Raw genomic sequence first — 26,229 nt, forward strand, 5'->3', positions numbered from 1 at the left:
ATTAAGATGAAATACTCAGAAGAAAAAAAAAAAAAAGACTTCAGAAAGCCATCTGACACTAATTGGTAGCTACAGCATGACAACGCCCATTGGAAACATGGATGCAAAAGGGGCATAATGTGAAAGGAAACGTCTGGTACTTGGTGAAAGCTACTGATGTTCCAGCTTGTTCCCACCACTTTGTGGAACTGCAACGCCCATGTTCTGCCTCTATTTCTCTACGTATCTATGTTGCTTTTGGTGCCTGACTCAAAAGGGAGCCCGCACGCCTCTCAGATTTCATGAGGTCCAAACAGTGAAGTCAAACCCTTTGGGAGAGTAGCAGGCTTTCGTCCAACTCTGACAATGGAGGGGTCCAGTTCTCCCACTCTGGTGGGTATCAGAATCACGTGGGGAGCTTTTTCCAAATGCAAACCCTGGCCCCACCCCAGATTCGGCACACCCTGGAGCCGGAGCAGCTATGTCTGTGTCAGGAACCAGAGCTCCGCCGTGATTCCCATATTCATACATTCTTAGAAAACCATCAGTTTTGATTCTTAATGGAAATCTGAACTCATTAAAAATAATACAGGCCTCAAGATAAAACGAAAAATTCACCAGGAAAATCCAAAAGAAGATAAAGATTTCAGTTCCGGAATCTCTAGCAGTCTAAATCACTTGGTCCACAGTCCTCTGTTTAGTATGCTTCAGAATTACCAGGAGAAGTTTGTTTAAAATGCATTCTCTCATCAGTCAGCAAAAATTCCAATCCAAGAATCTGTGTTTTAATAAAATTCCCCGACACATATACAAACACACACAATGACCTGGAAGCAGGTGAGCAAAGCCCCCTCTTTGCCACATGTTGAAGTAGGACCAACTGCAACTTCCTTCCACTTCACACGGGAGCATCTGTGTTCCATCTCTGTGCTCACCTGTCCCCAGGAGAGGAGGCTGCCAGCACCTCTGATCAGGCATCACCAACTCAGGGCTCTGGGACAGGAGGAGAAAGAGGCAAAACACATACCACATCCTCCCCCACAAGAGCTGTGGTCAATGTCGGAAAGCAACAAGAACATCTTAAAGAATCTGAGTAATAACACAGCACCTGTGCCATTAGATCACTAAGCACGGAGAACATACCTTAAAATACTACCCCTAATTCACAGACAGGAAACCTGGAGCGGAGAAAAATCACATTATGACTCAAATGCAGAGCTGGAAGGAGAAAAAAGAAACCTCAGGAATTCAGTTTTTGAGCCTGATGCTAGAAATATTATTCAGGGTCCTAGTAAATACAGCTGATCACAGTATCAGCAAAAATCAAGTAATCTAGCAAAATATAGATGTCCACCTGACTTACTACTGAGAAATAAATATGTATCCAAATACAAAAATCAGGAGGAAAAACCTTTGTCCCATCCTAAGTAAATCTATTTAATTAATTTAAATAGGAACCTCACAATGCCACGCTTATACCCATTTTTTTCCCCTCAGCAAATTGTCCCATAACACACTAACCTCTGCTATCTATAAACTGTTGAAATAAAACAAAATGACATGAGTTTTCTAGTTGGTGATCCCTCCATTTCAGCCGCTTGTCTGAATTAGCAGCAGCTGGAGGAAATACACCCATCAGAGTGCTAAGGAGAGAGAACTAAATAGTAAACACAACATTTGAACACAATTTTGTATGTATTCATGTTCCTTTTAAAAAAAAAAAAAACTATTTTATTAAAAATGTGATTTGGAAAGAAAGTGCAATTAGCTTTGCACAGGCACTGACGAGATGTTCCCGAACACACCAGACATATGTAAATATTTCGTGATATCAGTTCCATTTGAGTAGACCTGTCAAGATATTTACAGGGCTTGACAGTACTTCTGTCTTTAATTAAATTTTTGCCTAGATACTTTAATGTAATTTAAATAGATTATTAGTTGTCAGGAACTAATATAAATTTTGTTTACGATTTAGTTACTTTAAGTACTCAGATTGAAGAAACTAATTTAACCCCATGACTGAGCAGCTTTAAGCGTCAAGAGAAGACCACTAAAAAGTCCCCAATGCCCTTTGCACTATCTTGGCAATCTTGAATTACTACAACTTAATTACAAATATCAAGGCACGAAATTGAGCCCCCTCCCCCACCTTCTTTAAATAGCACAGCTGGTGGAGAGCCTTCAGGAAAAGCCCATCTACACTTGCTCAGGTACCACGGTCTCTCTCTTAAGCAGTTCTCTCTCCCAGGGGCTGGCTAGGTAGGAAATGTTTTTCTCACTTTAAATCCCGTAAAATAACTACCAAACAAACACCTGTTGTGCACAAGGCAGGGCATATATTAAAAACTGCTCTCAAGGGATTTCAAAAAGAAAAACAAGCCTTGCAGAGACATCCACAGCTAATTTGGTCCATAGGTCTTATGACTGGGTACAAGAGCATGAGGGAAAGCAGACAGCTCCTGGCACAACCCTCTCCTGAATGGGAACTGGCTTCTAAATGCAACCCGAAAAATGCCTTAACACCAACTGACTGTAATTAATAAGAATAATTTATTAAAGAAACAAAGAACACTAATTGTCTCTCCCGACTGTCATGCACTTCACCCCACTGTACTTCCTCTTTCCGGAATACCAGCCTTCTAGCCATAATTGTAAGAATATTATCTATAGGATGAAAAACCAAAGCACTTCTTGAAATCAAACATTCCTTACAACATTTATTTTTAGGTTGGCGACACCAGCCAAATACGCTTAATTTCCATTAACCACATCATCACATGCACATTGAAATAAACTATGTATGTCCCAAGGGGGGGGGGTTAAGAAAAAAAAAAAAACTGTCATGCATAAGATACCCCATATTTGGCCAGGTTTTCCCGTTTCAGGAATTTGTTTCATCTCATGGCCTGCCGATGTCCCAGCTTTTGACACCCCTAACCTTAATTCATCTGAGTACCATGGAAGAGAAGTATTTTTAAAAATCGGTTTAAGATGGCTCCTTGGACAGCATGCATTATGGCAAAGTGGCCTAAAGACCAGTGTAAGTAGTCACGAGAAAGATCATTTAGGAAATACACAGGCCCAAATGCAAACTTACGTGGCTTGCTGGCTTGATTCACAAATTCAGTATTTGATCACCTGGTGGGATTACTACCATCAACCAAAGGAAAAAAAAAAATCCCCTGCAAATAGTAAAAGTATATGTTGGCTCATGTCTATTCAGCAGATGCCTCTCATAAGGTTATTTTCTTTAGAAAACAAACCTCTACTTGCTTGAGACCTTTATACACATTAGGTCCAAAAAAACATAGGAAAAAAAAAGGCTGGCTTAGCAAAAAAATGGCATTTACTATGACTGAATTCTATAAAAGGAGGAGGACACCTAACAGGATAAGAAAGGAAAAGAAAGAGCCCTTAGCAAAAACATTTTTTTTGAAAAACAAAAATGCCACCTGTGCAAATCTAGCTATGCTCTCAAAACCCTTTCTCAGCCCCACAGAAATAGCTCAGGCTCAATGCCTTGAAGTTGCAATTAAATTGTAGTAATTTAAGATTATCAGGAGAGCAAAGGGCAGTGGGAGCTCTTTGGAGGGCTTCCCTCCCCTCTTAATGCTCTTCAGTCAGGGGTTAAATGAGTTTCTTTAATGTAAGTACCTTAAAGTAACTGAATCATAAACAAAATTTATACTATTTTCTGACAGCCTGCAATCTATTTAAATTTTATTAACGTGTGCCTAAAATTATTTTTAAAAGACAGAACTCCTGTAATGCCCTGTAAATATTCCTGGCATACTCACTGAAATGTAATCGGTATGAGAACAACTAACATTGTCTGAATACACATACTTTTTTGTGATGTGACGTCTTACAAGATAACATTTCAAAATTGAGTTTTAGTCTTAAGTAAAACATGAAAACTAAATAAACAGCACAATAAGATTGGCTGCAAAGAGGAAGCTACGTTCAAAAGAAGTTGTCACATCTGCTATATTCTCCCTTCACTTTCTTAATGTGGGCACTGGACGTGCTGAAGTATATATATAATTGTTTAGGAAATATCACAATCCTTTTGTTAATTTAAACGACTGCTGAAAACAGACATATCCTTCAATAGAGCCTAAGAATGCAAATATACAAGGCCAGGGGTAGAGTCTTAGGAGAAGCAAGGAAAAACTTACTAACAGAAAACCATACCTCAGCTCAATATTAACCCAGTCAACTTTTGTTATTGTTGGTACAAATGATTTAACGAGAAAATATTTATAGCTTTTTCAAAAACATTACATATTGCACAGAATTGCCTAATAGCATCCATGTGTATGTTTAACTCGCATTGTTTAATTATACAATAAAAGATATATCCAATAAAAGCTACACACTTTGAAACATGTTGGGCACTATGGTTATGAAACTCTGACATAAAAAAACAAAAAGTGCTTACTATGTGATCGACATGGTAATTAAAAATGCAATCCTTAAATAACAATCATTTTTATTCTTTATGTGTTTACTTGTCCTATTTCCTACTTTGTTCTACTTAATTAAAAATGACATTTAATTTGAGGATAGTTTATAGCAAAAAAGAAAAAATAAGTGTTACAGTTTTTACTCCAGCCTTTAAATATAAATACAAAATCTCACAGACCTCTCCAGCAATATAACCCCCTTAATTTGAGACAGTTAATTTGAATAGTTGATGTTGCTTTCATTATACTTTGATAAACCTGTGAAAACAAAATGCTAAAGTAATTGCTGTTACTACTCCCTTTAAAAATGTAAAGCAGTTAAATTTTCCTAGACAACAAGCAAGGACAAGTTACAGAGAACTTGAATAAAAGTAGCAACGTGGTCATATTGAATGTCAATCTAAAAAAAGAGGTTATGTCTAATCTGGAGAATGCTCCCTCTCGCCTTTTTAAATTCCAAGAGTGGGCTGACACAAAACTTCATCACCAGGGATTTTTTTTTTTTTTTTTTTTTTTCTTTTTGAGCTTCACATCAGATTTAAACCCTCACATACAAAACCTTGGCTTTCCTGACAAGGCAGATCTTCTAAACTTGATGTGAGAAAACGTTACCTAACTCTAGTGTAGGAGTCTAATGTTGGTAAAAAGAATTCCACTCCACAGTTCTGGGTAGCAAGGCAGCCTCTGGAAGACTTAATATTCATTCCATACCTTTTTGCGCGCACGCTCTTCATAAACCAGACTGTATGAGGAAAAATAACTTATTTAGCAACTCAACATCCATAAGGAACTCAAATGCTGACTAGAGAGAGGCCGAGTATTTCCTGAGCCTTAGCATGCACAACAAAGATCAGCATTTGCAATGGCCCATTTCTGCATTAGTGAATATCTAGCTTTGCTGCTTGGTCGAATAGTCCAGGGTTCTCCATGTAGAGCTCCTGACAACAACCCAGCTGCAGTTCTGTTTGATCTCTTCTGCTTCCTTAATTTGGGTTGTCAAGGTTCAGCAGTTGGAGGCTGTTTACTTTACTTTTCCAAAAAAAAAAAAAAACCTGATTTCTTTTTCTCTCTCTCATACAATGACTAATCCAAAGTGTAAGGGGGGGAAAAGGCAACCAGTGTGGTAAGATGCTAAACCTTTTTTACCCCCTTTGCAGTGAGATTTTAGCTGACATCTTCTGAATGGTAACTAGTTGAGTTCCTTTTTATATTTTTAATGCTCTTTAATTATGAGATGTTTCAAGTAGAAAAGTCTGGGGGGGGGAACCATTCCAAATCTCTGAAGCTGTAAGCTCAATTTTCTTTTCCTGGACTGAAAGAGATGGGTATTTCCACTTTGAGAATCAAAACTCCAGTGGAATTCTAAAAAAGATTTGATACATTTCTCTCTGGAACTGAAAATAACAGCAACTCCTCTGTCTCAATTATGCAGGCTAACCCTGAGTAGAAAACACCTGAACTCCGACCACTTCTCTTCAAATTCTACTTAAGACATCTCCCCCCAAACTGATGATCACTATGGAAAAACGAAGAAAAGAAGATAGAAGGTAAAAATTTGCAGAGATTCTTCAATATATTTTCAGCAGTAGAAAAAATCCCTTAAATATCCTTGAGGTTTTTCAATTCAGCTATTGTGCAAGCCCTAAATCCTAAAGCCTACGGACAACCAAAGGTAAAGTGTAGATGGTTTCAAGGCATAGCCTCCTTTTAAAAGGAATACAGAATGCCCTTCCAGCATTCCCGTTTAAAAAGCAGTAACAAAAAAGGAAATCCAAACTTACAAAATACCTGTGACCGGACAGGAGAGCAACACCAGCCCCTTATAAGTGGGCTGGAGAAGCTTAAATGCAACCAAATGAAATGTTTATATTAATTTCATTATTCTGCCCAAGCCTCAGCAATGAGGGCTGGGTGGGGGGTGGTGGTGGTGGTGGAGGTTTGCTGGGGGCGGGGTGTTGGGAAGAGGAAGAAATAAGTTTCATTTCGGGTTTTCTGGTCGAGCAAAAGGAAAATAAATTAAAACCAATGCGTAGGATGAGCCCAGACTAAATCAATACACTTTGTAATCAGCCCGGCAAGGGTATTTGGACACAATGACTTGGAAATAATTAATAGTTATAAGAGGGGAGTGGGGTGAGAAGGGGGGGAGAGATGTCACCATATTTTATCGGAGCACTTTACACTCCACGCTAAACTTTGATCTCCAGATTCTCGGATTTAGGAAAGGGGAGAAAAAAAGGGGATAAAGTCCAGTATTTCGAAGCACCTACTAGCTTGAGGATGGGCACAATCCTGGCTCCGGGAGCCTCATCCCTACGCTCGCGCCGCCCAGGCTGGCGCTTTGAGCAGAGAGCCCCCCGGGGGCTCTAGGGTATCGGTTGCCCCCGCCCGCGTTCACGCCCCGGCACCCGCGTCCGCCTCGACTTACCCGCAGAGTCCGGGGAGGGAGTGGGAGCGCCGCCTTCACGCCCGCGGAGGAGGCGCCGGCAGCACCATGGTCCCCCGCGCCGCTGCCGCTGCCCCTTGCCCGTTTGCTCGCCGCGCGCTCTCTTCCTCTTGCAAACTTTCGGGTTCTGCGGTCGACAAGAAACCAGGGCGACCCTCAGCAAGTCTTCCCGGCTCAGGTTGGGGGGAACTGAGGGGGGGTGGGATAAGTGATTAGGCTGGGGGGCCAAGACCAAGAGGGCGGCGGACTAGGAGGACCCGCGAGTGCGGGTGGACGGAAAGGAGGATGTGGCTTAGGGAATCCCTGCAAGGATCCCGAGACCGGGAAATCGGCCGGAGCCAAAGTCTCAGCACCTTCCCCAGGATCTTACAAAGTTGCAACAACAAAAAAGGAGGGGGGAGGAAGGGGGAAGGGGGTGGGAAAGGGATACGATCGCAGGCGCAAGGTTTGAAGTTACAACTGTTTATTTAGTCCTTATTCTCACAGGGGCGGGAGCTGCGCGGGAAGGCGGGGGGGGGGGGTGCTGCAGGCTACGATTTCGAAGCAAACACTGGGGAGGGGGCATGCGACTTTGTTTCTGGGTGCGGAGCTCTCCGGCGCCCGCGTGTGTCACCGCCAGTCTCCGGGGACCGAGGCGGAGCTCACAACAGGTGGGGAGGGGGACTCGCCCAGGGCAAAAAAGGAGAAGGAATCAAAGTTTCCGAGAGGCGGTATGGGGGGAGGGGGGCCGAGAGGCGGCGGAGAAGGGAGGCGGAGGCAGCGAATGACCGCGACCCCGAGGCAACTGGCAAACTCTCAGCTCCCGGCGCTGCTGCCGCCGCCGCCGTCCCCACCCGAAGCGCACGCAGTCCCGGCTGCCGGCCCAGCTGAGTCCTCCGCGGGATGGGGATGGAGCGCGGGGAGCTCGGGAGGAAGGTGGCGTGCTGGCCAGGGATGGAGAGCCATCGGCCGCCGGGACAGGGCCACAGAGACGCGGCGGCTCCCGCGCGTCTCAGGAGAGATCCAGGCTTGGGAAACCTCTCCGGTACCCCCCAAGCTTCGAAGGAGAGGAAACCCCGAAAGTGCGTGTGGTGGAGGGGAGGAGACCCGACGCGGCGATTCCCCGCAGCGCACCCGGTTCCCACTCCCACCCGCGGAGCTGGCCACGTATGTCGCGGGCCGGTCCGCGGCGAGGCTGGGTTCCCGGGGTCCAGCGCGCGTGAGGGTGCGTGTCTAGCTGGGGTGCGCGAGTGTGTGTCCGAGTTTTCTGTGCTCCGGGGGCGGCGGTGGGCTGTTCCCGTCGCTGGGTTCGGGGCCAGGCGCGTGTGGCACTGGGGCTGTCTCGATGCGCGGGGCCCAGGATGCGGGCTTCCCATCATTACAAACCAGGGGCATCAAGGGGCACACACTCTCGGAGAGCGAAGGGAAAAAGTTTGCTCCGAGTCCAAACTTCAGGCTCCCGAGGCTCCCGGCGCGCGCCCCCTCCCGCCGCAGACTCGACCCCGGCCCCGCGCCGGCCCCGCTTCTCTGCCGGCACCCCGACGCCCGACACCGAAAGTTGAGCCAGGCGGCCTGGGCTTATTGATTTCTCTCCCCGCGGCGATCGCCCAGAGCGCAGAGCCAGGAGTGAAGGGGCCGAGGGGAAGACGATTTCGCCTCTCGCCTGACGCCGCCGCCGCCCCCCCCTTCATTTGACTTATGGAAATGGACCCAAGCTTGCGGGCGCCGCCACCGCCGGCGGCCCCCCCAACCCCCGCGCCGGCCCCAACCCCCACCCCACCCCAGAGCCTGGGCCCGGGCCGGGGGAGAGAGGCGAGAGGGGAGGGCGGGGGGAGGGGGGGAGATGCACGTGGAGCCTGGAGGTGGAAAGTAGTTTTTTTTTTTTTTTTTTTTTTTTTTTCTTTTTTTTTTTTTTTTTTTTTTTTTTGTGCTGGTTGTTGTTGTTGTTTAAAGTGGCGGAAACAAGGCAGGAGGCAGCTTGGGAAAAAGTGGAGCAGAAATGGAAAAATACAAACTCACCCGCTGCAAATGGTCTCTCGGTGCAAACTAAGGTGTTTTCGGGCCTTTCCCCCGCGCGCGCCCACTCCCGCCCGCGCGCGCACCCCCGCGCACACACTCACTCGCGCACACACGCGCGCACACACGCACTCCCGGACGAGGGCCGGGCCGCCGCGAGTACAGCGTGCAACCGCCACACAATAAATAACAATAGATTCCTCCGCTCCGGACTAGCTTCCCGGAGCCCAGCCAGCGCCACTGGCGGCGGCGGCGGCGGCGGCAGAGGCGCGGGGAGCGCCGGACTGGGGGCGCTCCCCAGCCGGCCTCCCGGCCTCTTGCCAGGGCCCCTTCTCCGCCTCACGCGCCCCCAAGGCCTCGCGGCACCCCCAGAGCGCGAGCCGCTGCGCCCCCTCCCTGGGCCACACGGGTACTGGCGCCCACCCGGCTCCCCCCGGCCTCCCGGAACAAATAAATAAATAAGGCGCGCGAGAGAGGCCAACACGTCGCGGAGGGAGATGTTGTTATTTTTTGCTGTTGTGCGTCCCTGACGTCACATCCACCTGCTGGGTAAACAACAAGGCTCGCAGCAAAAAAAAAAAAAAAAAAAAAATCGCAATTGCCAAGCTGGGGGGGAGGGGGCAGCCTGGACGGAGGGGGGGGCGGTTCTCGGGAGATGGGAGTGAGGGGCGTCCAGACTGGATGGGGAAGGAGAGAGGGAGGCAGAGCCCTGCAGACTAGAGAGAGGAAGGGAACACCAGAGCAGTCCCTGGCAAAAGAGGGATCTGGCAAGAAAGACCTGGAAAAATAAGGGGCATGGGGGAGGGGAGGATTCCTCAGAAGATGGGGAAATGGGGGGCCCATTCAGCCACCGGAAAAAAAGGAGAGGGAGAGTGTTAACAACTAGGGACGAAGATAGGAATGCGATGGCTATTTGCTTGGTTTCTGAGCTAAAAATACAGAAGGAAAGAGAGAGGGTAGGCAAGGATGTGAGTTTCCTCCAGTTAAAAGTGAAAGTGTTTTGCCATCAGTGACAGTTGAAGGAGGGGGAGGTGGGGGTGGTGTTTTCAGCCCCCTTTCTCCCTCTCTCCCGTCTTCCCTGGATCTCTCCTCTTTCTTTCTGCACTTTATCCAATGAAAGAAGGCGAGTTCGGGAGGTGAAAGTTCAACAGAAGGACAAACCCCTGTTTGCAGGGAAACAGAAACCCGCCAGCGATGGGGTTTACCCCCTGTATTCCTATATCGGGAGAATGTAATGTGGGACGAGCTCCCCCCTCCACCTTCCTTGTCAGACTCACTGCTGGAATGTGTAGTTTGATCCACTTTGGGGGGAAAGTGGCTGCCGCATCAGGAGCTGTGTTCTTGCCACGGTTTCTCTTAGGAAAACGCCCAGGGGCTAGCATGTCAATCAGTTGTTTAACACAAATTACCTGCTCTTCCAGAGATCAGTCACATGCAAAAAACTCTATCCAATTCTTTGAAAAGGTGAGATTTTTTTTTTCTTTTTGCTGTTTTGAAGTTTGGTGGAATTTAGAAATTTGAAGAAGTAAATTAGAAGCCTGAATGAAATGTTTTAAAATATACATATATTTGTATAAAAACAAGACACTGGTATCTCTTTCCTCTTTAACAACACAAATTGAGAAGGAAGACTTCTTGTTTCCAAAATGTGACTTAGAGATATAGGGTTCTATGGCTTGTTGTTGTTAACAGAAATAATTTTTTTCAGACCCGTCACCCCAGAAGCTGCCAAACTCCTAAGCCAGCATTTCCAGCTACTGGCTGGCTGGTGTATCAGGCCAACTCTTAATGAGAATGTATTGAAAGCCACTCCTGTGGATTCCTACAAAGTACCTTTGGGGAGGGGGGGCAAGTTCTGTTCCATTCCTTGAGACCAGCACAATTGTAGATAATAAACATCCTGAAAAGGTTATTATAAATTGTTATGGATAATGTCTTACTACAAATATCGTTACACATTCATTTACAGAAGAATTCTAAATCTCAATTGCAATAATAGTGTAAGACTACCACTTTAAAATTGTATCTGTTTTGCAAGCAAAAAAATAAAGCCATTCACCAGTGCTACAGTATAAAGCCAGAGAAAGGGAGACTGTGCTAAGGTAATTCCGGCATAAAATTCACGTTGAATGCATGCTATACAAGATTCTATGCTATCCAGACAAGACCATCTATTGGATCTTTTAGACTAGAGTCTAGATGAAGAAAATGCATTTTAGTTTGTGTAGAACTTCCTAGCTTTCTAGAGACTAGGGTTCCTATTAATCTTTGATTCAAGACATCAGACATTTTGACATACCGTCTATGTTCTAGACCATATAGTAGACAATGAAGACTGCAAAATTAAAACCCCTGCCCTTGAGGAGCTCACAGTCTACAACTGTCAGTAATAATATCTAATATTTATTGAATGCTTTCTATGACCTAGGCACTGATGAAAACTTTAGGTCAAGTCAATTCATAGTTGCAACAATCCTTTAACATCTCTGGAAATTCCATATGCTGAACTCATGTGAAATTAAGTGGAAATCTACAAAGTAGCCAGTCTATGGCAGAGAAAACTGTTTTCCATTTCCAAAATGTTTATACCAGATACAACATGGTTATGGTGTTTGTTGAGTTGCAGAATTATAACTCAGGGAAATAGCAATTTATTTAAATGAGACAAATTTATTCATAGTCTGTAAAGAACAATTCATGCTCTGATCCTGTTTTCCAGATTGTATGGTGAGCTTTAAAAAAAATTGTGAGTATTGCCATATTAAAAAGATCTTTAGGTTGCTACTGATCTTATTCTGCATTTTAACTGCCTTAAATTCTACGTTCACTTGAAAGAGGGGCCCAAAGTCAGATTGGCAACAAGTTTTGCAGACAAAAGGAAATCCTGGTTGTAAATCCCATGATATATTGTACTCAATTTTGTATATAATACTGTCTAATGTGCCACCTTATTAAAGAACTCCGTGTCCATTTGGCTTACATTAGGGGGAAACTTAACTGCAGCTTTAACATATTGTTCATTTTCAACACTGTCACGTTACATTCATAGGGAGCACATTTTAATTTCTTTATCTGTAATCAACTGGAAGTTTCTTTTTGTTAAATTAAAGCAAGAAGGGTTTTTTAAATAAAGGGCATGGGGGTAGGACGCCACCTTTTGGTCGTAAAACAAATAGAAATCCCCTTTTCAACAGATGTTCCTGACATAACTTCATTTTAATTACACCAAGGCAAAGGTGTTTGTCCCCATTTCACTATATTTGACGTAACAGGAAAAAACAAAACACTGTAAAGGGAAATTAGCAAACTATATGTAACTGCAGCCAGAATTTCCTTAAAGAGATCGGACCACATTTGTGCCCTGCCACACACTATTAGCTATACATCAGACACCAACTTTGTTCTGCAAAGTCTTTGTCAATAAATACACACACATTTGGGGAACGGAAACAGGGTGGACATTTACCACTTAACAAGATACATGAGTGCTTTTGTGAGTCTAGAGTTGAACAGAAATTTTAAATTCGCCTAATTCAGTGTTTCTTGGTTACCATCCTCCTCATTTTTTGCCAAAACAGTCATTGGACTACAACTATTATGGTAAGTTTATTAAATATCTTCCTTTACGTTAACCTACTTTTTTCTCTATTACTTTTTTAAATGGGAACTCAGTATCGCCCTCCACAAATTAAAAGGAATCACAGTGAAAACAGTCATCGACTCCTTTGTTAGAAAGGGAGAGGGGCAAAAAAAAAAAAAAAAAAAATTACAAATTACAACCAATTTTTTTAAGGGAAAGTGCCAAATGCCAAAAGGGTTAATGACATGAGGGTCAGCAGAGAATTTTAACATCTCTGTGGTTTTTTTGAAAAGCTGTAACGATTGAAATTGATTGCAGAAGGAGTATAGTTCTCATGATGTGATTCAGTGTTATCTATTGCTATTCCAGTGGCAAGCCTCCTACACTTTGAGAAACAGGCATAACCAAGTATTTCAAATTACAGATTAGGAGACTGAGGCCCACAGAGGTTAAATCATTCTCCAAGGTCAAACAACTGGTTAGTAGACAGACAAGGATCAGAGTCCAGGTGTCCTGATTGGACACCTTAAGGAATTTCTCATCTTACACTTTCCACTTCACAATAGTGGCATGCCACCCATCCTGAGATATTATGCAGCCTGCCTCCCTTCTCAGAAACAGCCAACTACACACCCCTTCACAGACAGGGGAGAACCTGAGGCTATGGAGGGTAGAGATCAAATTCAACCCGCTACTCACTGTTCTTCTCCCCCAGGTATGGCAGACATCCAGATGAGGGTAACCACAGTGAAGAAAGTAGGGGAGGGTTGGTGGGAGAGATGGAGAGTAGGGGAAAGGGAGAGGTTAGTAGAAGCTGTCAGACTCTTAAAATGAATGCTTACACTCCAAGTTTCCTTCCTAGAAGAGAAGTATGGCAAATGAAAATGGTGTGTTTTGCAGTAAGAGGCATGAGAAGTATGTCCTCTGTTCCGATGTCACTAAATGTCCACACCAGAAATCAACAGACGATGTCTTGTTTTAAAGTATACAGTCTTACTAGACACGTTGAGACCAAGCACATTTAATAATTTGTGTGGCTTGAAAAGGTAGTCAAGGAATGGTGAAGACCTCTGTTTAAAGGGGGGTTTCCCCAACAACGAAATTTTTTCAGAAGGTCGGCATCAAAATTAGAGAGACAATATTGCATTTTCTGAGGTTTTAATCTCAGAGAGTGGACTTAGTGATTGCTTTTCCTGCTTTTCTTTCAAGGGCACAGTTCTGTAAACATCAAATAAACATGGCCTACAAATATTTTTAGGTTTTTTTAAAATTAGTCCTTGTGAAAAGAGGTTGCTGTTAACTATATTATACTAATTATACTGTATAGTATAGCTCTTTGCCCTATGGGTCCCAATGTAGTCCCTAGAAACTAAAATGTACAGTAAAGTATTTGGCCCAAGTACCTCTACTCCAAAAAGCTATTCTAGTCCCTTAACCCCTGGACGTTCACTGTGCAGCATGTTGGGAATTTTAAGGTATATAGAGGGAGTTTGAGGGGCTTAATCCTACCTCACCACAGGCACCAGGACAATCTACAGCCTTGCTGTGCAAGATGAGATGTGCCGATCTCTACCATGAGCACCACCTGACAGCATATTAAAAATGCAGAATCTGAGCCCCCTCCCTACACCTACTGGATCAAGATCTGTGTTTTAACAACTCTGCCTAGTTGAGTCTCACACATATGCAAGTCTCCTACAAGGCACCATCTCAACCTTTACAGCTTTAGAATACTCAACAGATAGTTCTTTAGAGTTGTCTACAAAACCTGGTTCTCCAAACTAGTGTCTTTTGTAAACTTCGTTGATTCCTTGTTTTTCAACCACTTGCAAAGTTAAGCCACTAAATCACGTATGTAAACCATGATTAATTCCTTTGAAATTAATAGCAGGGTGACCTCTCTCCTGTTACCCCAAAGAGACTGCTAATTGCCCTCCAATTGTTTATCTTTGTATTGTTTGATGAGTGCTCAGGGAAAGATGGAAGATATTCCCCCACCAGACCAGAAACAAATGCCAGACAGGTTTTGGGAAGGCTGAATACATGCTATGACTACACCTTGTTAGTAGAAAGGCTTTGCTTTCTTTGTTTTGTTTTCTTTTTTATGGAAGGGATGACGCCTCCATAATTATAGGTGTTCCTGTTTAAAACCCAGAATGTTTTCCAAACCACTGAGCCACACCTCCAGCGGCCCATGAACCATCTTGGTTAGACTCTCTTTCCAGTTCTCTACACAGTTTATAAAGACACATCCAAGCAGCACAAGATTTACATTCAGTATAACGAGAGGAAGGAGCAGCCCATCCAAGTATGGCTGCTTCTTGAATAAACATGAAGGAACCACAGATAAACTTCACAGCTGACGGTTAATTTGTTTTTGAAGTTCACAAAAAGACTATAGTCACTTCACCTTCCTAACCAGACAAAAGGTTACTTTTGTAACCCCCCAAAAAATAATTAAAACTATTGTAATACTATCCTAAGGCAGTATAATTAAGTCTCTGAGTGAGTAATTGTGTACCTGAATTCAAAATAAGATTTCACATGTAAAGCAAAGTTCTGATTCTAATCTTCGAGAAGCATCTTGGCTTATATTTAGAATCCACAAGTGCCAGCTAAGCGTTACAAGAGGCATTGTTCCGTAGGGCTGGAGACAAACTGCGTTTGTATAAGAAGGGAAGTAAGGCACGTCTATCCACCTTCAGGAACAGTGAGGTTGTATGTTCCAAATTGTAGACTGCAAAAAGGGCTGAAGAATATTAAGTAAGGGGCTATGCTGACATTTTTATTATGCTGAGCTTGGGGTTAGTTTTCTACTGTTGTTTTTTAGCAATATCTATAAACTACTCCTTTCCCCCCACTGTTCTTGAGCCACTGTTAACATAGAAAAGCCATGCAAAGATTAAAAATCTGATATCCCCAAGGCTAGGATGAATCCTATGGTTAATGGGTTGGAGTTGAAGGTATCCATATGGACTGTGTGTGTGTGTGTGTGCGCGCGCACGCACTATATATATTTTTTCACAGATAAATACAGAAATAAATCCATGTGCGTATATGCCTGAGTTAGCATCCCTACATATATTTCCTAGGCCTGTCCATTGAGAGGGGCTGGGGCAATGACAGCCCACTAGCAATGAGCACACCTAGCACCCAGGCCTTGGTTTCTAAATACCTTTCTCCAATAAAAGAAATCAGGGATCCTTAGAAAACTAGGTAATTCCAGGTTGGGGTACAGAAAATATAAGATAAACTGGGGGCACCTGTGGTACCAAAAAGTGCTAAAGGAAGTGCTTTAAAAAAAAAAAAGAAAAAAAGGCTGGGGTGAGGTGGGGAGAGATTTACTGAAAAGGCATTGAAGCCGGTCTGAAAGAGTTCCCAGTGCCCTAAGTTGAGACATCTTAAGCAAGAGAAGAAATCACAGTAGTATTGGATTATAACCCAAAGAATGAAATAAATACCTCTAAGTCCATGCTGATATGTATATATTATATATGTGTATAATATATGCACACACATGTATACACATTCACATATATGTAAAAATATGCACACTCACATCCATACTTCTGTACATCAGGAACTGACAACTCTTCCTTCCAGAAGATTGGTGGGGCCCAGCGATTGGCATGTTAACAAATCTTAACAGATGATGCTGATGCCACAGCCCAGACGACTCAAGCAATTTAAATTGAAGTGACTTGCATGGAATTAGAAGGAGTGGAGACCGCAGCAAACTGGAACACACGGGCTTCCGTGCAAAGGGGCAGATGCTGACTGCTCACACCAAGAAAGTGAACTCAGGGCAAGAAAGAGTTTTTGAATTTTCAAGAGAGGCGAGATATCCAGATTTTAATCCTAATAGTCCTCCATTTTAAAACTCTAGGTAGGCTGATCACAGCCAAGTGCAGGGGCATCAAAGTCACAGGCAGACCCTCTCTATCTCCTGTCTTTGGGGAAACTGAGTCACCATGTCATGACAGGCAGGGTGACAGGGTTTGTTTCTTAAGTGAGCAAGGTGGGGAAAAAAAAAAACAGAGGAGAAAAAAGGGAAACTTGGAGAGGACTCTGACTTATTCTTAAATTCCTTCCCAAGCATTCACGAGTCACCTCGAACATCCTGGTAAGGAAAGCTGGTCTCCGTTTTCAATTGTTCCTACATTCTGAATCATTTGTCAGCAGACTCCCAATTTCAAAATATCAGCCATAACGTCATTATTTAGAAGGTGCTGTTTTTAGCAGGATTCTTTGTTCCTGCCCAGAAGAGGAGTTCCAAAGTTTTACTGGGTATTTTATTCAGGGAGTCCGGCGCCAGGGCAACCTCCTTATAATAACCATTATTATTACTCTCCAATTGGCCTGTTGTGAAGACAAAGAAGCCAGTTGGCCTTTGTCTTCTCTCTCCTGAGTCCGCCCTCACCTGCTCTTGCTACTCGATATCACTCAGGAACCACACACGGTAAAGCCCCTTCCTCAAGAGGAAGACCTGTCGTGGGTATAAACAAGGTGATGAGAGGAATATCTTAAAAGCAACATAAAAGGCAGAGGAGTGAGCAGGGGCCTCTGGAAAGCCAATAGAGTGAAGGGTGGCCTGCAGATGCGTCTTAGGAGATAAGGAGGCCTGAGATAGTGGGGTTGTCTTACCCCAGGTGTGGAATCTGCAACACCCAGGACAGTGGTTCCCAAACTACTGTGCATAGGAATCATCTGGAAATCTTGGGGGGAAAAAAAAAATACTGAAGCCGTTCCCACTCCCAGATATTGGGATTTAATTAACCGGGAGTCTGATCCTGGCATTGTGAGCTTTAAAAGTTTCCCAGGTGATTCTTATGGGTGCCGTTAAGGAACTGTTGACCTAAGTTGAGCTGGAGGACAGGAGGCCCAGCCAGCTCTGGCAGAGTAAGGGATCCAGGGGACCTAATTCATCCCAAACACTCTGAGCTTCCACTGTGGCCAGCATCCAGTCAATTAAACCAGTCGATTAAATCCCCGGAAGGGGCTAGAATAGCCTTCTTCAGTGTCGTCTTCAGAGCCCATGCATTAGAATCACCTGGATGGGGGCGGGGAGGGGGGTATCAGGATTCCAGGCGCCCATTTCCAACGTGCTCGAGCAGAGTGTTGGTGAGCGGCCACAGAAATAAGCATTTTTAGAAGCTCACCAGCTGGTTATGATACAGTTTAAGGTTTGGAATCCTTCATGGGGATTTACAATCGTTACCTATCCTGGGACTGTTTCCATTTGCAAGGGAAATCTTGAAGAAGGGCAAGATGTAAAACAAAGGAACCAATAAAGACATCATGGCATTGTCAAGAGTTCCTAGAAGTCATGGGGTTTAACTTCCTGCCTTTTTCACAGATGCCTCAGAGCTAGGCAGGGTAAGATCCTGGTTCCTGGCAGTCTTGGGTATCCCGTTTGAAAATCACAGCACCGTGCTTATCCGTGTGTTGCTTTGCACATGTTCCTGAACCTTTCCCAGCCCCCGTTTGCTCCTCAGTACAACGATAGTAGTAAATGCACACCTTACAGTGCTGCGGGGAGGAAGAGATGGGAGGCTACGTGCACAGTGCTTGGCCCAGGGCTGGGCGCAGAGTCAGTGCTCAACAGCTCTTAGTGCTTTGGGAAGCAGCAGAGCTTGATTCAAGACCCAGGAATCCTGAACCCCCTCTTCAGGGCTTCTCCAGGTTTCAACTAAAGGAATTCTAGACCTCAGAGCTTGGAAGGAGAGAAACATTTTAAGTCTGGGTTTTCTCCATGCGTTTCAAATCATTCCACTTAGGCTTCTGCCCCGCCCTCTTCTGAAACCAGGTCTGCCTCCAAATTACCAATTCCTGATGCAAGAATAAGATGGGGATTTTTTTTTTTTTTTTTTAAGTGAGAACTGAAAAACAGCAACGGAAGAGAGTAACCTTCCCAGGCAGGGACAATCTCATGAAATTGAACAAGGCTCCTTCAGATCAATGTCTCCACCTGAACCCTGATGGCTTTTGGAGCCAAATAATTCATTGCTGTGGGGTGGGCGTGAGGGGCCGTTTTATACATTGTAGGATGTTCAGGACCATTCCTGGCCTCTGCCTACTAGATGCCAGTGACACCCTCCGACAGTCGAGACAAACTGGGAGACCAAACTGCCCTCAGGTGAAAATGACTACTTGGGGTGCCCCCAGGGCAGGCAGGACTCTCTCTGGGCCACCAACATTCCACTCCTGGCCTCAGGTGTTTTTCTGATAAGAAAGGAAGAGCAGGGGCGCCTGGGTGGCTCAGTGGGTTAAAGCCTCTGCTTTCAGCTCAGGTCATGATCCCAGGGTCCTGGGTTCAAGCCCTGCATCCGGCTCTCTGCTCAGCAGGGAGCCTGCTTCCCCTCCTCTCTGTCTGCCTGCCTTTCTGCCTACTTGTGATCTCTGTCAAATAAATAAATAAAATCTTAAAAAAAAAAAAAAGGAAGAGCAGAAGTCTGTTTCATTTCCATCTCTAACGGAGTAACCAAATCATTTTCTTTGCAAAACAGAATGGCTTTAAAAGGAGGCCACTTGTAACTCGAACAGAGCTCAAGGTGGGCTCCCCAGCCGGGGGCAGTCGCCACCAAGCCCTTTCCAGTTCTGACAAAGCTCTTGGCAGCCAACCTTGCTCCATCATGATTAAGCAGACTTTATTAGAGTCCACGACTCCATAAACAACGTCAGATGTGTTGTCAGTCTCACGGCCTTAAGTCTAAAAACAAAATGCAATAAAGGAAGTGGCGATGAACAGAATGAGAACTTGAGGATCCTGCATCTCATAAGATGACGCATGGGATTTAAATTGGGCAGAAACTTCATCTGGATGCTCTAATTAAAATTCCCCTTCTTCTGGGAAGTCCAAGGGCATATGCATCTCAGGTGTAAGGAGCCAGGACGTTTACCATGTGGTGGGGTCATTGCCCGTCACCAGCCCCACCTTCTCCTTGCTAACGTGTAGCTCCTGAATGACTCACGCAGCCCAGCTGTTTGACAGATCAGTGAAGGGAATGTTGGAATGATGGCTAGACTGAAAGAACAATCTGGAAAGAACGAGTATTTGTTTCCAAGACTTTAGCTAACCTTGGCATTTTGATGGTTTTTACATCTCACATGAGTCTGAGGATGCAGATCGATTTTGGAGTCGTCGTCCTAGGAGAGGCAGAAGTGGGCCCCTCACGTGAGCAAGTCTGAATTCCATGTCTCTCAATCATTCAACAAATACTCCTTGCATGCTACTATGGACCAAACACTATTTTGAACTTAGGGAAGAGTAGTAAGTGAAGATTAAAAAAAAAATCCTTGCCCTCATGAAGCTTACATTCTAGTGAATTTCTTGGTGAGTTATGTGTATAATTTCTCAACTGAATTTTTTTTTTTCCAGAAGAAACCAGAAGAGGTAACCACCAATGTAAACTGATCAAGTCCACAAAAAACATGCATTTTGTGAGAGCTATCACTTAAACTATAAGAAAATACCAAATAATACTTTTGTAAATTTTGAGGCAGTGAATAAAAAGGGAAGTAAATGAACAGCAAAGGTAGGATGGTCATTAAGAACCTACCACAAAGAAGTGTGAAGGTTGATGTACCAACAGTGGAAAGATCAGGCTACTCTGAAAACCTATCTGACGCCCCAGCTTAGCTAGAAAAAAGGATATGGGTCCTAGAAAGATTCAGAAAACCAAATGATGCCAAAATGTGTGTTTTGGGGAGGGAGGGAGAGAGGGAGAACACAGCACTTAGAGGCAAGTGAGCTGTGGCATTCCACTGAAAAGCGTTTGGGGCCCAGAGAGACATGGTGGAAGGAAGATTAGATTCTGGCACACTTTCAAGACTCCAGTTGGCACAACAAAACCAGTCTCTCCTCCAGGCAACAGAAAATAGCCTCTTCTGGATGCTTGTCGTAGGACACAGAACAGCAGAAGGTAGGAGAAGCCAATCAAATCTTCTTCGGTTGTTCCAGCAGGTGCTGGGGCAGCGTGAATTTTATGCTCAAGGGGAACAAATTGTGCATTTTCTGGGTCAGAATTCAGGAGTTAGAATTCTGGAGAAGAGATGATAATGGTCTGTATAATTCATATTGTCATCCCCAAGGAAGAGGCAGCATCTGTGCTCCAGGAGAATCCAGCACGGCTGGTCTGTCTGCCTCACGGATCTCTGTGCTGACTGAAAAGTCACATGTGTCTGAATGTTTGGAACGGAAGTATATTACCCAGTTGTTTGTTTGTTTCCCTCTTCCCTATAAACAGTTTGGTCTCCTTCTGGGGAAAAGAAATAATGGGAACAAAGAAAACAGACACACATATATACACGCTCTCTCAAAAATGCTCTGCTCCAGGACCCACTGGAGTCAGATTTTTCTAGGGCAAGGAAGATCTTAAAGAGGAAGACCCTAGTTTTTCTTATAGTTTCAGGTCATACTGAGTACTGAATAATATGTGTAAAAAAAAAAAAAAAATTGGCAAGTCTTTGGTTACGTGGCAATGTTAGAATGGGCCTTTCTGGTTTATGTGTGAAAATATAGTTTAGAATTCTATCCTGTGTAGCATGCTTACAAATTCTTCTCTCTCAAATTCACCTGTGTCAGGACTGCAGTCTTTAGAAACATACCATTTTATGTCTATTTTATTTGTTGATGATACACTTATTTTATGCCTTTCATGCTGCACTAGGGGAATTGGAACTTCCCCTTGCTCTTCCCTCTACCTGGCTCTTGGCATGGCTAGATCTGCCCAGCCTTCAGGTCTCAGTTAAAAGGACACCTTTTTGGAGAAAACTTCCTTGACCTCTTCTAGATACAGCCCTTTCCTCCTCCAAAATTATCTAAAATTCTGGCTTGTTTCCCAGTTTATTTATTCATCGATTGCATGGCTCTCTCCCTAGGAATAAACTCCAGGAGGCCACAGCCCTCTCTGTTTTGCTCACTACACATTCCTCAATGGCATATACTGGGTTCTTAATTATTTGACTGAATGAATGAACAAACAAATGAGTGATCAAGTGACAGGATTACTCTGTCACCAGGAGACTCCTTCTCTTTTGGCCCTTCCTTCCTCCACTATAAAATAATGGTAAAAACACCCAACTCAGAAATGAGAGATTGAAATGAAAATGAAGGTTCCCTTTATAGGGACCCCAAAGATGAGAGTGGCTGTGCTGAGCAGGAGATTCTACAAATCACCGAGAGGGCTAGAAGGGAGTTCCAAGGAAGTGAGCCAGCTGGGTCGGGTGTTGGAAATCATCACTGGGACCTCTGTTCACCTGAGAGGCAACCAGCACCAAGCCCTCTATGACAGCTCTAACAGACAAAGAGAAACTTGGGCCTCTCGTGACCTTGTTGTCTCTTCACTCAACCTAGGTAGTTACCCATGTTCTTTGATACTGCAAGTTTCGCCTGGACTCCTGAATCACCAAGAACTTTTCATTGTATGAGCAGAGACATAGGAGATCTTTCAAAGTTATTTAAAATGAGAAATGTCTGCCACAGGGAGTAAAGCCAGGCAAGTATCAGATTCGCAATTGAAGCACATGATGTGTAACTATAAAATAATGTACACGAACACACACACACGCGCAGATCTGAATTTATGGTTCCAAATGCGCGCGGTACCCTTAAAGAGTATTCACCTTACAGATCTCTGCACTTAGTCCAACAATGATTCCATTCATTACACCACGTTTGGTTCTCCCTTTTTGGAATTTCCTTAAGAAAATGAAGACACTGGTTAAACATTGCCTCTTATGGTAAATTTTATCCACGTGGCTCTGTCTGATTTTTGAGAATGACCAAACAGAAATTCAGAGCATGACTTGGGGTTGGGAGGAGGCAACCAAGTGGGTAATTCCTGGTGTTTTTCTGAAATAACAAAGCCCGGGATTCTTGTCTGGTTCAAAAAGAAGCTCTAAAGACACTAATTAAAAGTGAAAGTCAAAAGCTATTTCACTGGTTTCATCACTGAAACAAGCATATAACTTCCAAGGTAGGAAATCTTGAAGGACGACATTCTTTTGGATCTATAACATGTCCTATGTTTATTTTAAAATTCCCGATGATGACTTACAGAACAACCTTATATGGGCAAAGTAGCTTACAAATGTGTACAACCCCCACTTCTAAATAGCCACGTGTTCCATTAGGAGCTGTACGTTCTGATTCTGGCATCCAACATGAGAAATTAAAAATATAATTCCCGTTGCATTTCAGTCAATCATAAGCAAGATCAAATGAATAGGAGGCAGACTGTTGTAAACATAGTCACTTGTTTTATAAAAGTCACAGGACTGCATAATCCTAATTTTTGATACTTTTTTAAAAATCATGGTAAAGCTGAAAATAATGAAAAACAGTAATGAGAAACAAACACCAGTAATCCCATCATCCATAAATAATCAAAGTAGACATCTGGGCACATATCCTTCCGCACCTTTCTCTAGCAGGTATGTGTCTGTGTTCACTAGAACCAAATTGCTTAGGATGGATGGCCTATTCTGCCACTTAGTAGCTGTGGGTTCTTGGGCAAGGTACTCCGTGCCTCTCTTCCCTTATCTGTAAAATGGGAATAATAACACAAGCCTTGTGCATCATAAGAATTACATGATGTCGGAACATTAAGCTCACAGCCTTGTGTCTAACACATAATAAGCACTCAAATTAATTATACCCTCATTTTTATTATTATACAATTTGGATTGTAGCTATTATCACTGAAAATTATATTATGAGCATTTTCCTTGACATTATTTAAAAATTCTATTACAAAAGCCTAATTAAAACTTGGAGCTATTCATCTGTTACTCAAAACTATCCACAGGTTAATAAACAGAAAAACTTGTAACCTGATATGAAGGCAGATATGTCAAAGTCACGGAGAGCAGATATTAAAACAAGATTACTTGGAACGCAATGACAAAACCAATGGAATTAGCTTCCCTGACAGTGGGTTCAGACACAAATATGTTCACCGTACCAAAAAATAAATAAATAAATAAATAAATAAATCTATAGGTGAAGTTCAGTCTTTTCCAGCGGTCCTTCACTGTGGGATTTAGGAGTGTCTGGAGATATGCGTCACAGTTCGGGGAGCAGGGTTCCTGGCATCTAGTGGGTAGAAGCCAGAGAATGTGACTTAAATGTCCTACAGTGCCCAGGACAATTCCTACGGCAAAGAAGTCTCTGGCCATTTAAATGTCAGTAGGGCTGAAATTGAGAAACACTGTCTAGTCCTAACGAGCTTTATTATCTCAAACAAGCCACTTTCCCTAATAACGAGGGTGATGACGATGACCGCTCCCACTGATTGAGCGTTGCTGCCAAGCGCTAGGCTAAATGCTTCGTGTGGGTTATATCGGTTTTACCTACCCACAGTCCTAGGATGTAGCCTCTGTGTTCACACACTGTGTTGGTGAGGACAAGCCCAGGAGGATGAAGACCTTGGCCCCAAATCACACCACTAGCAAGTGGGAGAACTTTAGGTCAAGCTCATGTCATTTCACTCTTGAACCTTCTCTCTCAACTCCAATATCCCTCGACCTCACCCTGAACTTCCCCTGTCTCCAGATGTGTATAGAGATAGGTTATAATCTACTGTAGCGATTCCATCCCATATGCCAACTCCATTGGCATTCTAGCAGGAGCTTGGGATACCATGTCAGGAAAGACTGCGTGGCTGTGGATGGCTCAACCAAAATAAATAAATAAATAAGTAAATACAATAAACCCCCCCCCCCAAAAACAAAAATATATGATCAGTTGCTGATGTCTGCTACAGGTCTAGGAGGGAAGAGCAGTGGTATTTGTGCCATGTATTGATCTGTGCACGAGATGATCTTACCTAGGTCTTTCCCAGAGCCAACCACCTATGTTCCTATGTTTTCTTTTCTCCACCATGAACAGCACAAGAGCTCTTGACCCAAAGCCATGTGCAGAACTGTGCACATTTAAAGGAAGCGAGGACTGAGCAGCCCATTGCAAGGGCTTTATTCACCACACAGTTTTCCCTGGTTGCAGGAAAACTGCTGAAAACTCTCGGGCCCTCGCCTACATAAGACAGAAACATCAAAGGTCATGAAAATCACAGCACACCTCCACCCAGAGTCAAAGCCAAGAACAAACAACTCTGGGATTGGACTGATTTCATAAAATAATCTGAGTGACTGAAGGAAAAAAAAAAACAAAACAGCGATGGCTGTGAAGTTTAGGGAGGCCAAATAATAATCGACTACATTTTTTAAAAATTATGCAATGTTTAGCAAACTGAGATCATTGGGGGAAAAAAAGAAAAAGAATCGCACAAACTTTGCTAAACAAAGTCACATACCAACAAACATTTAAACCACTGTAACCAAGATGAGGAACTGAAGCTTGTTTTTAGTTACAAAGATCTGAGGGATGGGGTGGGAAATAAACAAAAATCCAAGGGGAAAAAATCATTAATAGGATACTCTGAACTACTTTCCCACAAGTAACTTCTTTAAAAAAAAAAAAATAGAAAGAAAAGCTATACTCTCTGTTAAAAAAGCCAATGTCCTGCATTCCTGTCCAAATAAAACCTCTTTGCGAGCAGTCAACCAAAACTCTGAAATTCCATTGTCATAACATTATGTCTGTGGGGTACCACTTCAGAATATCTTCCAGAAAAAAGAGAGAGAGAGAGAGAGAGAGAGAGAGAGAGATCTGGGTAATTAATATAGGGCTCTGTAGTGAAGGGGAAAGGAAAATTAACAACATAAAACCCATCCGGAAAGAAACGATGAGAAAATCCAAATTTATATCCTAGCAGTGTATCACTTCAAGGGCTTCCTGTTTACTAACAAAAAGAACAACAACAACAACAACACACACACACACACACCACCCACATCAAGTTTTCCAGGAAGTTAGACATTTAAATAAAACAACATTTGGACTTCTTTCATAAAAGCAAAGTAATTTCTTCCTAAACCACCTCAATTTTTGATGGATGAACTGGTGCCGCTTTTATTACGGGAGTGGAAAATTGATTCTAAGGTATCACATTTCTGTCTGACTGAAAGATTCCAAGCCATATGGAAATAACACAATATGCAATACATGATTTTTTCTTATGAAAAAAGGAATCTTTTTAATCAAATCGTCTTACAAGCAAAATAATCCATCTCCGTAACCCAAAAGCAAATAAGTATTGAAAACTCTAGTTAAGTAAGATGCCTTTTCCTAATGTCAAGCTTAAGGCAACTCAGTGAGAGATGACAACACTGTACTAAATTATTTACATTCGTGACATCTTAGCTGTGTCTACAAGGCACCAAAACACTGTGATGAAAAGAAAAAGTCAGTAATTGCTCAGATATTACGTCTAGTCACCAGCAGCTGGAATTTTCTCAGTGTTGGCTTTCTCTCTCCCTCTGAGTATTTTTCAAAGTTCGCCGAGCGGGCTTTTCCCACCGCTTCTGTCTGTCACCTCCCACTCCCCTGGCCCCCAGGAGCCCCTTGCTGTGCTTCTTGGAGGCCTCCACACAGCCCCATCTGCTAACTTCCTTCCGGAGGGCTGTCCCTAGCCTTCCCCGTTGACAGCTAACGGTGCACTTGGAGAGAACCTGATTCTTGTCTCTGGGAATTTTCCTAATTATGAAGTTTTTTGCTTTTTTTTTTTTTTTTTTCTCTTCAAAGACTTTGACTCTTCTGTCATAATTCTAAGAGTTGAGGAAGAAAAATCACCTGGGTATCGTCCTTTTTCTCCTCCACCTTCGTCTAGAGAGAGAGTTTCTCCTGTAAGGGAAGGCTT

General features: G+C 43.5%; 2 protein-coding genes across 2 annotated transcripts in view; one reads left to right on the forward strand and one right to left on the reverse strand.

The window, feature by feature from the left end:
- Positions 1-9,451, reverse strand: part of LOC111143744 (forkhead box P1) — a 596,731-nt gene extending 587,280 nt beyond the window's left edge. Inside the window, exons 1-2 of the mRNA XM_022497581.1 lie at positions 8,893-9,451; positions 6,877-7,021 (exon numbers count right to left, since the gene is read on the reverse strand). The gene's annotated coding sequence lies outside the window, so the exon portion shown is untranslated. The remainder of the gene's footprint in view (positions 1-6,876; positions 7,022-8,892) is intronic.
- Positions 7,633-8,581, forward strand: LOC111143745. Its single transcript, XM_022497582.1, has one exon. It carries the CDS (start codon positions 7,777-7,779, stop codon positions 8,566-8,568), a length of 792 nt encoding a protein of 263 aa, XP_022353290.1. The 5' UTR covers positions 7,633-7,776; the 3' UTR covers positions 8,569-8,581.
- Positions 9,452-26,229: the final 16,778 nt, after the last annotated feature.

This window comes from Enhydra lutris, unplaced genomic scaffold (assembly GCF_002288905.1).
Source record: "Enhydra lutris kenyoni isolate GAN:26980312 unplaced genomic scaffold, ASM228890v2 scaffoldscaffold10, whole genome shotgun sequence".
Taxonomy (NCBI): Eukaryota; Metazoa; Chordata; class Mammalia; order Carnivora; family Mustelidae; genus Enhydra; species Enhydra lutris.